This window comes from Nesoenas mayeri (genome assembly GCF_963082525.1).
Source record: "Nesoenas mayeri genome assembly, chromosome: W".
Taxonomy (NCBI): domain Eukaryota; kingdom Metazoa; phylum Chordata; class Aves; order Columbiformes; family Columbidae; genus Nesoenas; species Nesoenas mayeri.
The window spans coordinates 12489953-12505068 of NC_137553.1; the positions used below are offsets into that span (position 1 = coordinate 12489953).

Below are 15116 nucleotides of genomic sequence, written 5' to 3' on the forward strand. Positions count from 1 at the left end.
CTGCAACTTGAGAAGATACCGTACGTGACGCTACAGGCATGGCGTACGAGGGTGGTTTCGGCACAGTGCAATGTGTTGGAAGCATCCAACTCCTGTTGGAGCGCTTGATCAATGGCTGTGTGCGAAGGCCCCGTTGACATCCCTTTTCTGATGAGGAGGGATACGGCAGGAGAAAACGGTCGGTCTGAATGGCAGCTGCGGTGCTTCCATAGCAGAGTGGAATATCTCTTTTTGTCAGTTTGGGTCAGCTGTCCTGGCTCTGTCCCCTCCCAACCTCTTGCCCACCCCCAGCTCACTGGCCGGTGGGGGTGCTTGGAGAGACAGCCTCTGTGCCGTGGGAGCACTGCTCAGCAGTAGCCAAAGCATCGGTGTGTTCTCAACACCCTTCTAGCTAGAGCTACAAAGCACAGCACTACGAGGGCTGCTGTGGGGAAAGTTACCTCCGTCCCAGCCAGACCCAAACCAAAAGTACATCACAGGGAGACGGCAAACTTCATCTTTCTTTAACAGCTATTGAAAAAGGGAGATGGGCGTGGGAAAGCAGGGCGATCCTTTGTTGCCCTTGAACGCTATGTTACTGAGGCAGAGGCATCTGAGACGCCCACTGGAAGGCATCTGTCATCTCTTCTGTATCCCCAAGCCATCAGGTGAAGTTTGGTGACACCCGAGGGCTTCACCTTTGTTTCATCTTCCCTGGGGAGGAGATGGAAATGATTTACCTGAAGTAGGTGGAATCTGACAGGTGATGTTGCCTTGAAACTGCACTGGTGCAGTGTTTGCTTACTGACTGACCGAGCCAGGTAAGGTCTATTGTTCCGTCTGTGTAAACTCCCTAAGGCATCTAGGAGGTGTTCCCGCTTCTGGGGGCAGGGGGATTGTGAAGAAGCTAGGTATGGCTTATCCATTCAGAGAGACTTGGGTGAGTGATTACCAGAGGTTTTGGAAGTCTGTGGCGCCTGGTGGAACGTTGCGCCTCACCTCGCAGGCAACGTTGCCGATACTTTGCTCCAAACCGGAGAGAGCAAAGGGTTATTAAACAGTGATCCACTGAAGAACTGTAGAATCCTAGAGCAGCCCGGGTGGGAAGGGACCTCAAAAGATCGTCTGGTCCAACCTTTATCTAGCACCCTGTCCAATGGCATCTTGAAAACCTCCAGCGATGGGGACCCTACCATGTCCCTGGGGAGGCTGTTCCAGTGGATGATTGGTCTCACTGGAAAAGAGGAGAGAAGGGGGGGGAAAGAAAAAAAAGAGTCTGTCTTGTATCACCGTGAAACCCCTCTCCTGGTGCAAGTCGTCTGGGCAAGGCAGCTAGGCACCGGACTCACCGCGGGCCAAAGGTGAGCAACTCAGCGACTCAACTGGTGGCGCCCCTGTGAAAACACATTTAAGGAAGGGCAAAACGCTGTCCGGGGCAGGTAGTTCCCTGCTGCCCGCGGATCCGGCTGGTGGCTATTTCCCGGAGGAACTTCTTGTCCTGGTTTTGTTAAAAGCAAGACCGGTTCTCTTTTAGTGATCTTTTTTCTTTCAGCTAAGTTCTTCTAGGTGGCTGTACTTTTCTGAGTTTTAGCCGGCATATTTTTCCTAGGATGCTGTACTCGGTGCTGATAAGAGACCAACGGAATGCTGAAGAAGCTCGTGTTTAGATTTATTACCATGGTAGCTAAGAAAGACTGATAAGTTTTCCCACGTTCCGTTGTGCGAGGGGCGTGTTTGAGGAGGGGTGGATGGAACAGGTGACTAGAACTGACCAACGGAAGTATTCCATCCCATAATCGTCATACCCCCTGTCTAAGAGGGTGATGCAGGCCTCAGGCCCTGCATCCCTGCAACCAGGTTCCGGTTTGCTGTGAAGTCCCGCCCATGACTTCCGGGGGCCTGGCCTGCACCTGCACCTGCTGGAGCCACCAGCTCCGCACACCCAGCTCCGCCGCTGCTGGAGTGACGCCAGCTCCACATCGAGCGCTTGAGATTGGTTTTGTATATTTTGTATCTATTCTCTATGTATTAGTAGCATTAGTAAAACCCTTTAAAACTTTCCAACTTGAAGTCTCTCTTCCTTTCCCCTTATCTTTTTTATCATCTTTCCGATCTAAAGGAAAGGGGTGGCGTGAAAATGAGGGGATAACAGGGAGCGTGTGCCACGGTTTATTGCCGCCTTGCCTTAAACCTTGACACTTCTTCATCCTGTTTTCTTTCCCCCTGTCCTCTTGAGGAGGGGCAGTGAGAGAGAGCAGCTGGCCAAGGTCAACCCATCACCAAGCCTAAAAGGCAGATTCCTCTGCGCAGAAGTTGAAGGGGGCTGGTGGTTTAAAGAACAACAGTGACTGGGGTAGGAACAGGACGTTTTGGAGATAAAAAAAGTTGGGAAACGTCTGGAGGGCCTGTCACTTTGAGGGGGGCAAATTTCATGAGAAAAAGCCTTCTTTCTGAGCAATAAGAGGTTCGTGTGAGAAAAAAGGACCCGGTCTCCGTTTTTTCCTCGCTTGGTAATACAAGTGACAAAGACCTGGAGCCCCTGCGCGCAAAGGGATGAAAATGTACGGAGCCCGTCGGATGCTCTTTGCGCGTGCGTTGGAAACCCGGGAACAGCTACAAAGAGGTCATGGAGTAGACTGTGAGCTTGGTTAACTCGGTCTGGCTAAACTCAATTAAAACAGAGCTTTAGAGAAGGCAATGCCCTGAGGATGCGAGGGAGAAAAGGACAATAAGAAAGGCTGAAGATGCAGTTCCTGACCCTTTTGTCAGGAAGGATTAGGACTGAATGTTGATTTGACTGAAGCGCAGGTAGCCATCGGTCTTCTGTAACTGAAATTTCAGCAGCAAAGGAGCCCCAAAGCTGAGAATTGCGCACCAGTGATGCTTCTGATAGCGGCCGGGTGTCACAGGAGAAGAGTCAAGAGATCACTCAGATCTGATCTGGCCTAGTAGTTAGTTTACTGAGGTCTGATCAGTAAATTTAGGTGTGTAAAATATTTAATAAGTACAGCTGGATGCTATTTACGACACTTAAAGTTAGTATGGGATACAAAGATTCTCGCGTAAGCTTACTATACGCATCTTAAAGGTCACAGGCCTGCAAAAACCTGTCGCCTACCAGCCCGTCGCTGCCTGGTGTCAGGTAAGGGATCTCTCAGCCTCAAGGGGAAACCTCGAGAGGCGTCCCTACTCAAGGGGAGATCGCCGCCGCGCAGCCAGCTGCTGCGGAGGGAGAGCTCAAGGGAGCCCGATGGCTGCACGCATTTATAGCATAAAGTGGTTGACTCGTAGTCGGATGTTTCTGCCACGCTCACGCGGGTTCGGCCGCTTATCAGCCCGGTCTCCAGCCAAACGGTTTTGTTGGATTCGGTGCTGGGTTCTCGCTGATAGCCTCACACAATAGGATTAACGTGTCCGGGCTTTGGCTTCTATGGTCACGGATCTACCCTTGAGAAGCCGGGTCTCTTGGGAGCTGATGGCTTCACCTGACCAGGTGGGGCAAGAGGGTCTTTGCCAACAAGCTGGCCAGACTGACAAGGAGGGCTTTAAACTAGACTCAGTGGGGGAAGAGGAGGGAGTTTTGAGCAACAGGGGCTGCTGACGCATTAGGAACCAACAGGGGAACACCTGCGAACCGCCGCAAAGGAATTGGGGCGTGATCCTCCAAAAAGGTGAGAGGGTCGACAGCCCAACTGAAGCGCCTCCATACCAGTGCACGCAGCACAGGTAACGAACAGGAGGAGTTGGAAGCCACTGTGCAGCTGGAAAGCCATGGCCTAATCGCTATCACTGAAACTTGGTGGGATGACTCACGCGACTGGAGCGCAGCAGTCGACGGCTACAAACTGTTCAGAAGGAAGCGGAGGCGGGGGGCGGGGGGGTCGCCCTCTGTGTAAAAAGAAACAGAGAGACATGAAAAAAGGATTGATTCCACAGAGCTGGCTTGGAAAGACACGCGCTTTGGATTTGATTTTCTCCCAGGAGGCACGCAGCTTAGAGACATCTGCAGCTGAAGTGGGGCTTTCAGGGAACAATTTAGAGCAAGCCCTGTTGGTTCTGCGAAATGCTCTGAAAAGTCAAGGCCTGCCCTGCCCTGGCAAAAGCAGTCCTTTGACTGGAGGGAAAAGCAGCACCAAAAAGAGCCGCGAGCACGCTTGGGGTGGACTTGCTGCGGTAATAAACAACAGCGAAGAGTACTTGTAGCTACAGCAGCCTCTTCTGAGACCTCGTTGCCCGCCCACAGGGTCGCAGCACTACGCGTCACAGATCCCTCCGCGGCCCGAGCGCACGCAAACTGCCCGAGCCCCGGTAACACCAGGTCGACGAGGGCGGACCCGCCAAGGGGGGCGGGGACGAGGGCAAACGACAGACGAGACAGCCAATCGAGACGCGGGATCGGCCGGCGGCGATCTGACGGCCCAATGGGAGCCGCGGAGGGCCTGGCCGAGTGGAGGAAGCGACAGCGGGCGTTGTCGTGGCTGCCGAGATTATTGGGGCGCGGGCGGCCTGGCGGCGCCATTACTGTCTTCGGCAAGGTCCCCGGCAAGGCGTTTCCCCGCCAACGTCGTCTACGAGGACGAGAAGGTAGCCGCGGCTTTGCTCTGTGCGCGTTTCTTCTTCGCTTCCCCCTCCTCCCCCCGCGCTCGCAGGCCCCCTGAGCCGAGGGCCCGTTGCGCGCTGCCCGGGAGCGCGGCAGGGCGGGTGGCGGCATTGCTGCGGGTGGGCGGAGGGACGGGCGACGGACGGGGCCTCTCTGGGTTGTGGCGCTCTCTACCGCACCATCCCTAAAACATCGCGCTTCGTCGGTGTCCCGTCCCGTCCCGTCCCCCGGCTGCCGCGGCGCGTACCGGGTTGCTGGTACTGTCCGGTTCGCCTCGGTTTCCAGCCCCCCCCACCCCCTCGCTCCGTGTCGTGTATGCGCGCGCGCAGAGAAGGGCCTCTGACGGTTACGCGCTGGGTGGCAGCCGCAGACGTTTGCCGCGTGATATCCCTTTGGCACTGCAAGTCGAGCAAAGTTTGCTGCCGAGGGATGGGAGCGGCCCTTCCTCGTGTAGGATGGTAGTCTTGAAACCTTAGGTTAAGCACACGCAGTCAGTGTCCTCGGGGATTCCCGGTGTATGTACGCGAACAGTGAAGGTCCGCGAGGAGTTAGTTCCGCGTAGGAGAAAGGCAGGTCTTGGTGTGCCTCGTAATAGCATTATAGAGATTTTGCAGCTCTGCTGTGCTAGGTTTTGGTTCTGAACCCCCAAACTGGATTATTAAAGCAAAGAAGTACAGCTGCTCTTGTTTTTCTTAAAAACGGGTCATCCTGCAGGCTGCCAAAGCTTCCCAGATCTTGTTTCTGGGGTGAAGTGGGACCACGATAACAGCATGCTTGCAACGTTCACGGGTGCTGGTGCGCCACAGTGTGCTAGTAACTAGAGTGAGCTGCTTAGACTGCGGGGAAAAAGAAAATTGCGGCCGTTACCTACATGATGTTAACTTTCAGTTAGTATCCTGTATAATTTTGTTATTAAAATGCTGAAGGTTAACGGTTAGGGACGTCTTCTGCTTTTGAAGGTAGGGTTTCTGTGCGGCATAGAAGGCGGACTCGCGCTATGCCCTTGCAGGCTTCCTGTGATCATGCTTTTGTTCAGTACTTGAGCTCCCTGTACCGCGGCAAACGAACGGCCGCTGATCTTGCGCTCCGCTAAATTCTTTGCCGATTCAGTTAAGCCGTTTGCCTCCCGCCTCTGTGTGGACCGCATTGAATAGAAAAACTGCTTAGGAAATGATCAACCCAAATTAAACCATACTGGAGGTCGCTAATCTGAAGTACTGGCCCGTCTCGTTGCCCCTGTCACCTTGCGTGCTGAATCCCGCTTCTGGAGGGGGCTCTGTAAATATGTTGTATTTCGAGTACAGCAAGTATTAATATCGCGTGAGAATAAAAAGAAAATCAACGTCTCGGCTTGCGTTTGGGGTCTCGGGTGACCTGCTTCTGTACGAGTCCAGCGGGGCGTATTGATTTGCTTAAGCTATTACCTTTCTCTGAAGCCCGTTACGTTTCAACTGTTTACTCTTCCTCCAGTGCCTTGCGTTCCGCGATCTTTCACCCCAAGCTGCGACGCTTTTCCTAGTCATGCCTAAGGAGCCGATTATCAGGTTATCTGAAGCTGAAGATTCCGGTGACTCTGTAAGTACTGTGGAAGCTTTCTGTACGCTGAAGAGTACCTGTAATTAGTTCCTAATTTTCTGGACTCTTTCCCAGCCCCTCTTTTCCTCTTGATAGGGCACAGGAGGCTATTCTGGGTTTTCTGGCGCTGTAATCTTTTGCCTCTGGCTTGTAATGGAATTGAGCTTTTTGACTAACAGCGGCGATGCGAAGCAATGCTCGTCCCTGGGTATGTACTTCTGGTGCAAAATGCGGGGCTGTTTTGTTTTGGAGTGCGGTCTGATGCCCGTTGTCATGGTTTATAGAGTAAGAGGAGGAGTAGTACTAGTTCTTCTTCTAATATGGAGAAGAGGGCTTGGGGTTTTTGGCAGGTCAGGGGCGAGGAAGGGCAAAGCTGGTTGAGAGGTGCTGGATGCTTCACTTTTAGCTATAAAAGTCGAGTTCAGAGACTCCGTAAAGCCACGCAAAAGGCAGCCTAAAGCTTATTTTGCACCAGAATTGCTTATGTTGCCTGGAGATGTAAGGGGGCTTTAACCCAGAGACAAACTTGGCTTCCGTGGCCGTTTTGTAGTCGGGCAGTGTCTTGCTTGAAACAAATTGCATAGCTGCTTCCCCCCCCTCCCCCATAGTGGTGTGCATAATAGGTCTTTGTAGCTTTGCCTGGCAAATGTCGGTTGGGGGCGGGCGGGCGGGCGGGCAGACAGAGAGACAGTAATTTGGAGCGCAGTGGTTGAATTGCTAGGAATTGGCATGCTGGTTTCTCTGGGGGGTGGTCCTCTGCTCTCAGTCCTTCCCCTCCTGCCCTCTCCCCTCTTTGTGTGTGGCTTTTTATTTTATTAATTTATGGGTTTGTACTTCCTTCTCCAGCTTCCCGGGCATTTAATGATTGTTGGCAAGAAGCGTGCTGCTCGCCTGGGTCTGACCAACGGATTCCGGATGGTTGTGGATGAAGGGCCCGAGGGTGGGCAGTCTGTCTGTCACGTACGTCTGCCTGTTCGGGGTGGCCGTGAGTTGGGCTGTCCGCCCGGCTAAGATTTGTTTGCACCGCAAGAGTCGCTGGACGGGCACGAACCGCCTCTGAATGGATTTTTGTCTGTTGCCCGTCAGTCTAGCCACTGTTGAAGTCTAATTTTGTGTGACGTGTGTCTGTGGAAGGTACTAAAAGCTTTGAGCAGCAGTTGCACAATAAAAATTAGCATGGGGATATCACCTCTGTCTTGTGCGTCTTACTGAGGGGAAAGAGTTCTGCAGGTTAAAATGGCGTCTCCCCGGAGTGCAAGTATGTGGAACGTTTCAGTCCGTTCACAGCGTTCTGTAGACAGATAATGATTTGCCCAGTCATTTGAAGCGTGGCGCTGGAACCGCTTGGCAGTAGTCTCCCGTGTGTGGCCCGAAGCGAACTCGTAGCTTTTTGGAAGTGGTACGCAAACGTACATAAAGCCGGCGTCGGCTGCTGCTGCAACTTGAGAAGATACCGTACGTGACGCTACAGGCATGGCGTACGAGGGTGGTTTCGGCACAGTGCAATGCGTTGGAAGCATCCAACTCCTGTTGGAGCGCTTGATCAATGGCTGTGTGCGAAGGCCCCGTTGACATCCCTTTTCTGGTGAGGAGGGATACGGCAGGAGAAAACGGTCGGTCTGAATGGCAGCTGCGGTGCTTCCATAGCAGAGTGGAATATCTCTTTTTGTCAGTTTGGGTCAGCTGTCCTGGCTCTGTCCCCTCCCAACCTCTTGCCCACCCCCAGCTCACTGGCCGGTGGGGGTGCTTGGAGAGACAGCCTCTGTGCCGTGGGAGCACTGCTCAGCAGTAGCCAAAGCATCGGTGTGTTCTCAACACCCTTCTAGCTAGAGCTACAAAGCACAGCACTACGAGGGCTGCTGTGGGGAAAGTTACCTCCGTCCCAGCCAGACCCAAACCAAAAGTACATCACAGGGAGACGGCAAACTTCATCTTTCTTTAACAGCTATTGAAAAAGGGAGATGGGCGTGGGAAAGCAGGGCGATCCTTTGTTGCCCTTGAACGCTATGTTACTGAGGCAGAGGCATCTGAGACGCCCACTGGAAGGCGTCTGTCATCTCTTCTGTATCCCCAAGCCATCAGGTGAAGTTTGGTGACACCCGAGGGCTTCACCTTTGTTTCATCTTCCCTGGGGAGGAGATGGAAATGATTTACCTGAAGTAGGTGGAATCTGACAGGTGATGTTGCCTTGAAACTGCACTGGTGCAGTGTTTGCTTACTGACTGACCGAGCCAGGTAAGGTCTATTGTTCCGTCTGTGTAAACTCCCTAAGGCATCTAGGAGGTGTTCCCGCTTCTGGGGGCAGGGGGATTGTGAAGAAGCTAGGTATGGCTTATCCATTCAGAGAGACTTGGGTGAGTGATTACCAGAGGTTTTGGAAGTCTGTGGCGCCTGGTGGAACGTTGCGCCTCACCTCGCAGGCAACGTTGCCGATACTTTGCTCCAAACCGGAGAGAGCAAAGGGTTATTAAACAGTGATCCACTGAAGAACTGTAGAATCCTAGAGCAGCCCGGGTGGGAAGGGACCTCAAAAGATCGTCTGGTCCAACCTTTATCTAGCACCCTGTCCAATGGCATCTTGAAAACCTCCAGCGATGGGGACCCTACCATGTCCCTGGGGAGGCTGTTCCAGTGGATGATTGGTCTCACTGGAAAAGAGGAGAGAAGGGGGGGGAAAGAAAAAAAAGAGTCTGTCTTGTATCACCGTGAAACCCCTCTCCTGGTGCAAGTCGTCTGGGCAAGGCAGCTAGGCACCGGACTCACCGCGGGCCAAAGGTGAGCAACTCAGCGACTCAACTGGTGGCGCCCCTGTGAAAACACATTTAAGGAAGGGCAAAACGCTGTCCGGGGCAGGTAGTTCCCTGCTGCCCGCGGATCCGGCTGGTGGCTATTTCCCGGAGGAACTTCTTGTCCTGGTTTTGTTAAAAGCAAGACCGGTTCTCTTTTAGTGATCTTTTTTCTTTCAGCTAAGTTCTTCTAGGTGGCTGTACTTTTCTGAGTTTTAGCCTGCATATTTTTCCTAGGATGCTGTACTCGGTGCTGATAAGAGACCAACGGAATGCTGAAGAAGCTCGTGTTTAGATTTATTACCATGGTAGCTAAGAAAGACTGATAAGTTTTCCCACGTTCCGTTGTGCGAGGGGCGTGTTTGAGGAGGGGTGGATGGAACAGGTGACTAGAACTGACCAACGGAAGTATTCCATCCCATAATCGTCATACCCCCTGTCTAAGAGGGTGATGCAGGCCTCAGGCCCTGCATCCCTGCAACCAGGTTCCGGTTTGCTGTGAAGTCCCGCCCATGACTTCCGGGGGCCTGGCCTGCACCTGCACCTGCTGGAGCCACCAGCTCCGCACACCCAGCTCCGCCGCTGCTGGAGTGACGCCAGCTCCACATCGAGCGCTTGAGATTGGTTTTGTATATTTTGTATCTATTCTCTATGTATTAGTAGCATTAGTAAAACCCTTTAAAACTTTCCAACTTGAAGTCTCTCTTCCTTTCCCCTTATCTTTTTTATCATCTTTCCGATCTAAAGGAAAGGGGTGGCGTGAAAATGAGGGGATAACAGGGAGCGTGTGCCACGGTTTATTGCCGCCTTGCCTTAAACCTTGACACTTCTTCATCCTGTTTTCTTTCCCCCTGTCCTCTTGAGGAGGGGCAGTGAGAGAGAGCAGCTGGCCAAGGTCAACCCATCACCAAGCCTAAAAGGCAGATTCCTCTGCGCAGAAGTTGAAGGGGGCTGGTGGTTTAAAGAACAACAGTGACTGGGGTAGGAACAGGACGTTTTGGAGATAAAAAAAGTTGGGAAACGTCTGGAGGGCCTGTCACTTTGAGGGGGGCAAATTTCATGAGAAAAAGCCTTCTTTCTGAGCAATAAGAGGTTCGTGTGAGAAAAAAGGACCCGGTCTCCGTTTTTTCCTCGCTTGGTAATACAAGTGACAAAGACCTGGAGCCCCTGCGCGCAAAGGGATGAAAATGTACGGAGCCCGTCGGATGCTCTTTGCGCGTGCGTTGGAAACCCGGGAACAGCTACAAAGAGGTCATGGAGTAGACTGTGAGCTTGGTTAACTCGGTCTGGCTAAACTCAATTAAAACAGAGCTTTAGAGAAGGCAATGCCCTGAGGATGCGAGGGAGAAAAGGACAATAAGAAAGGCTGAAGATGCAGTTCCTGACCCTTTTGTCAGGAAGGATTAGGACTGAATGTTGATTTGACTGAAGCGCAGGTAGCCATCGGTCTTCTGTAACTGAAATTTCAGCAGCAAAGGAGCCCCAAAGCTGAGAATTGGGCACCAGTGATGCTTCTGATAGCGGCCGGGTGTCACAGGAGAAGAGTCAAGAGATCACTCAGATCTGATCTGGCCTAGTAGTTAGTTTACTGAGGTCTGATCAGTAAATTTAGGTGTGTAAAATATTTAATAAGTACAGCTGGATGCTATTTACGACACTTAAAGTTAGTATGGGATACAAAGATTCTCGCGTAAGCTTACTATACGCATCTTAAAGGTCACAGGCCTGCAAAAACCTGTCGCCTACCAGCCCGTCGCTGCCTGGTGTCAGGTAAGGGATCTCTCAGCCTCAAGGGGAAACCTCGAGAGGCGTCCCTACTCAAGGGGAGATCGCCGCCGCGCAGCCAGCTGCTGCGGAGGGAGAGCTCAAGGGAGCCCGATGGCTGCACGCATTTATAGCATAAAGTGGTTGACTCGTAGTCGGATGTTTCTGCCACGCTCACGCGGGTTCGGCCGCTTATCAGCCCGGTCTCCAGCCAAACGGTTTTGTTGGATTCGGTGCTGGGTTCTCGCTGATAGCCTCACACGATAGGATTAACGTGTCCGGGCTTTGGCTTCTATGGTCACGGATCTACCCTTGAGAAGCCGGGTCTCTTGGGAGCTGATGGCTTCACCTGACCAGGTGGGGCAAGAGGGTCTTTGCCAACAAGCTGGCCAGACTGACAAGGAGGGCTTTAAACTAGACTCAGTGGGGGAAGAGGAGGGAGTTTTGAGCAACAGGGGCTGCTGACGCATTAGGAACCAACAGGGGAACACCTGCGAACCGCCGCAAAGGAATTGGGGCGTGATCCTCCAAAAAGGTGAGAGGGTCGACAGCCCAACTGAAGCGCCTCCATACCAGTGCACGCAGCACAGGTAACGAACAGGAGGAGTTGGAAGCCACTGTGCAGCTGGAAAGCCATGGCCTAATCGCTATCACTGAAACTTGGTGGGATGACTCACGCGACTGGAGCGCAGCAGTCGACGGCTACAAACTGTTCAGAAGGAAGTGGGGGGCGGGGGGGTCGCCCTCTGTGTAAAAAGAAACAGAGAGACACGAAAAAAGGATTGATTCCACAGAGCTGGCTTGGAAAGACACGCGCTTTGGATTTGATTTTCTCCCAGGAGGCATGCAGCTTAGAGACATCTGCAGCTGAAGTGGGGCTTTCAGGGAACAATTTAGAGCAAGCCCTGTTGGTTCTGCGAAATGCTCTGAAAAGTCAAGGCCTGCCCTGCCCTGGCAAAAGCAGTCCTTTGACTGGAGGGAAAAGCAGCACCAAAAAGAGCCGCGAGCACGCTTGGGGTGGACTTGCTGCGGTAATAAACAACAGCGAAGAGTACTTGTAGCTACAGCAGCCTCTTCTGAGACCTCGTTGCCCGCCCACAGGGTCGCAGCACTACGCGTCACAGATCCCTCCGCGGCCCGAGCGCACGCAAACTGCCCGAGCCCCGGTAACACCAGGTCGACGAGGGCGGACCCGCCAAGGGGGGCGGGGACGAGGGCAAACGACAGACGAGACAGCCAATCGAGACGCGGGATCGGCCGGCGGCGATCTGACGGCCCAATGGGAGCCGCGGAGGGCCTGGCCGAGTGGAGGAAGCGACAGCGGGCGTTGTCGTGGCTGCCGAGATTATTGGGGCGCGGGCGGCCTGGCGGCGCCATTACTGTCTTCGGCAAGGTCCCCGGCAAGGCGTTTCCCCGCCAACGTCGTCTACGAGGACGAGAAGGTAGCCGCGGCTTTGCTCTGTGCGCGTTTCTTCTTCGCTTCCCCCTCCTCCCCCCGCGCTCGCAGGCCCCCTGAGCCGAGGGCCCGTTGCGCGCTGCCCGGGAGCGCGGCAGGGCGGGTGGCGGCATTGCTGCGGGTGGGCGGAGGGACGGGCGACGGACGGGGCCTCTCTGGGTTGTGGCGCTCTCTACCGCACCATCCCTAAAACATCGCGCTTCGTCGGTGTCCCGTCCCGTCCCGTCCCCCGGCTGCCGCGGCGCGTACCGGGTTGCTGGTACTGTCCGGTTCGCCTCGGTTTCCAGCCCCCCCCACCCCCTCGCTCCGTGTCGTGTATGCGCGCGCGCAGAGAAGGGCCTCTGACGGTTACGCGCTGGGTGGCAGCCGCAGACGTTTGCCGCGTGATATCCCTTTGGCACTGCAAGTCGAGCAAAGTTTGCTGCCGAGGGATGGGAGCGGCCCTTCCTCGTGTAGGATGGTAGTCTTGAAACCTTAGGTTAAGCACACGCAGTCAGTGTCCTCGGGGATTCCCGGTGTATGTACGCGAACAGTGAAGGTCCGCGAGGAGTTAGTTCCGCGTAGGAGAAAGGCAGGTCTTGGTGTGCCTCGTAATAGCATTATAGAGATTTTGCAGCTCTGCTGTGCTAGGTTTTGGTTCTGAACCCCCAAACTGGATTATTAAAGCAAAGAAGTACAGCTGCTCTTGTTTTTCTTAAAAACGGGTCATCCTGCAGGCTGCCAAAGCTTCCCAGATCTTGTTTCTGGGGTGAAGTGGGACCACGATAACAGCATGCTTGCAACGTTCACGGGTGCTGGTGCGCCACAGTGTGCTAGTAACTAGAGTGAGCTGCTTAGACTGCGGGGAAAAAGAAAATTGCGGCCGTTACCTACATGATGTTAACTTTCAGTTAGTATCCTGTATAATTTTGTTATTAAAATGCTGAAGGTTAACGGTTAGGGACGTCTTCTGCTTTTGAAGGTAGGGTTTCTGTGCGGCATAGAAGGCGGACTCGCGCTATGCCCTTGCAGGCTTCCTGTGATCATGCTTTTGTTCAGTACTTGAGCTCCCTGTACCGCGGCAAACGAACGGCCGCTGATCTTGCGCTCCGCTAAATTCTTTGCCGATTCAGTTAAGCCGTTTGCCTCCCGCCTCTGTGTGGACCGCATTGAATAGAAAAACTGCTTAGGAAATGATCAACCCAAATTAAACCATACTGGAGGTCGCTAATCTGAAGTACTGGCCCGTCTCGTTGCCCCTGTCACCTTGCGTGCTGAATCCCGCTTCTGGAGGGGGCTCTGTAAATATGTTGTATTTCGAGTACAGCAAGTATTAATATCGCGTGAGAATAAAAAGAAAATCAACGTCTCGGCTTGCGTTTGGGGTCTCGGGTGACCTGCTTCTGTACGAGTCCAGCGGGGCGTATTGATTTGCTTAAGCTATTACCTTTCTCTGAAGCCCGTTACGTTTCAACTGTTTACTCTTCCTCCAGTGCCTTGCGTTCCGCGATCTTTCACCCCAAGCTGCGACGCTTTTCCTAGTCATGCCTAAGGAGCCGATTATCAGGTTATCTGAAGCTGAAGATTCCGGTGACTCTGTAAGTACTGTGGAAGCTTTCTGTACGCTGAAGAGTACCTGTAATTAGTTCCTAATTTTCTGGACTCTTTCCCAGCCCCTCTTTTCCTCTTGATAGGGCACAGGAGGCTATTCTGGGTTTTCTGGCGCTGTAATCTTTTGCCTCTGGCTTGTAATGGAATTGAGCTTTTTGACTAACAGCGGCGATGCGAAGCAATGCTCGTCCCTGGGTATGTACTTCTGGTGCAAAATGCGGGGCTGTTTTGTTTTGGAGTGCGGTCTGATGCCCGTTGTCATGGTTTATAGAGTAAGAGGAGGAGTAGTACTAGTTCTTCTTCTAATATGGAGAAGAGGGCTTGGGGTTTTTGGCAGGTCAGGGGCGAGGAAGGGCAAAGCTGGTTGAGAGGTGCTGGATGCTTCACTTTTAGCTATAAAAGTCGAGTTCAGAGACTCCGTAAAGCCACGCAAAAGGCAGCCTAAAGCTTATTTTGCACCAGAATTGCTTATGTTGCCTGGAGATGTAAGGGGGCTTTAACCCAGAGACAAACTTGGCTTCCGTGGCCGTTTTGTAGTCGGGCAGTGTCTTGCTTGAAACAAATTGCATAGCTGCTTCCCCCCCCTCCCCCATAGTGGTGTGCATAATAGGTCTTTGTAGCTTTGCCTGGCAAATGTCAGTTGGGGGCGGGCGGGCGGGCGGGCAGACAGAGAGACAGTAATTTGGAGCGCAGTGGTTGAATTGCTAGGAATTGGCATGCTGGTTTCTCTGGGGGGTGGTCCTCTGCTCTCAGTCCTTCCCCTCCTGCCCTCTCCCCTCTTTGTGTGTGGCTTTTTATTTTATTAATTTATAGGTTTGTACTTCCTTCTCCAGCTTCCCGGGCATTTAATGATTGTTGGCAAGAAGCGTGCTGCTCGCCTGGGTCTGACCAACGGATTCCGGATGGTTGTGGATGAAGGGCCCGAGGGTGGGCAGTCTGTCTGTCACGTACGTCTGCCTGTTCGGGGTGGCCGTGAGTTGGGCTGTCCGCCCGGCTAAGATTTGTTTGCACCGCAAGAGTCGCTGGACGGGCACGAACCGCCTCTGAATGGATTTTTGTCTGTTGCCCGTCAGTCTAGCCACTGTTGAAGTCTAATTTTGTGTGACGTGTGTCTGTGGAAGGTACTAAAAGCTTTGAGCAGCAGTTGCACAATAAAAATTAGCATGGGGATATCACCTCTGTCTTGTGCGTCTTACTGAGGGGAAAGAGTTCTGCAGGTTAAAATGGCGTCTCCCCGGAGTGCAAGTATGTGGAACGTTTCAGTCCGTTCACAGCGTTCTGTAGACAGATAATGATTTGCCCAGTCATTTGAAGCGTGGCGCTGGAACCGCTTGGCAGTAGTCTCCCGTGTGTGGCCCGAAGCGAA

At 53.2% G+C, this 15116-nt stretch overlaps 2 protein-coding genes across 2 annotated transcripts; both read left to right on the plus strand.

The window, feature by feature from the left end:
- Positions 1–38: 38 nt before the first annotated feature.
- LOC308051474 (uncharacterized protein) lies at positions 39–7342 on the plus strand (the record flags this gene model as incomplete). The annotated part of the gene is made up of 5 exons (XM_080361914.1): positions 39–119; positions 3068–3121; positions 4183–4563; positions 6050–6154; positions 7001–7342. 5 exons carry the CDS (start codon positions 39–41, stop codon positions 7163–7165), a joined length of 786 nt encoding a protein of 261 aa, XP_080218040.1. The 3' UTR covers positions 7166–7342.
- A 285-nt stretch (positions 7343–7627) lies between these two features.
- On the plus strand, positions 7628–14925 carry LOC308051475 (uncharacterized protein; the record flags this gene model as incomplete). The annotated part of the gene is made up of 5 exons (XM_080361915.1): positions 7628–7708; positions 10657–10710; positions 11766–12146; positions 13633–13737; positions 14584–14925. The coding sequence occupies 5 exons, from the start codon at positions 7628–7630 to the stop codon at positions 14746–14748; spliced, it is 786 nt and encodes a 261-aa protein (XP_080218041.1). The 3' UTR covers positions 14749–14925.
- Between the last annotated feature and the right edge of the window lie 191 nt (positions 14926–15116).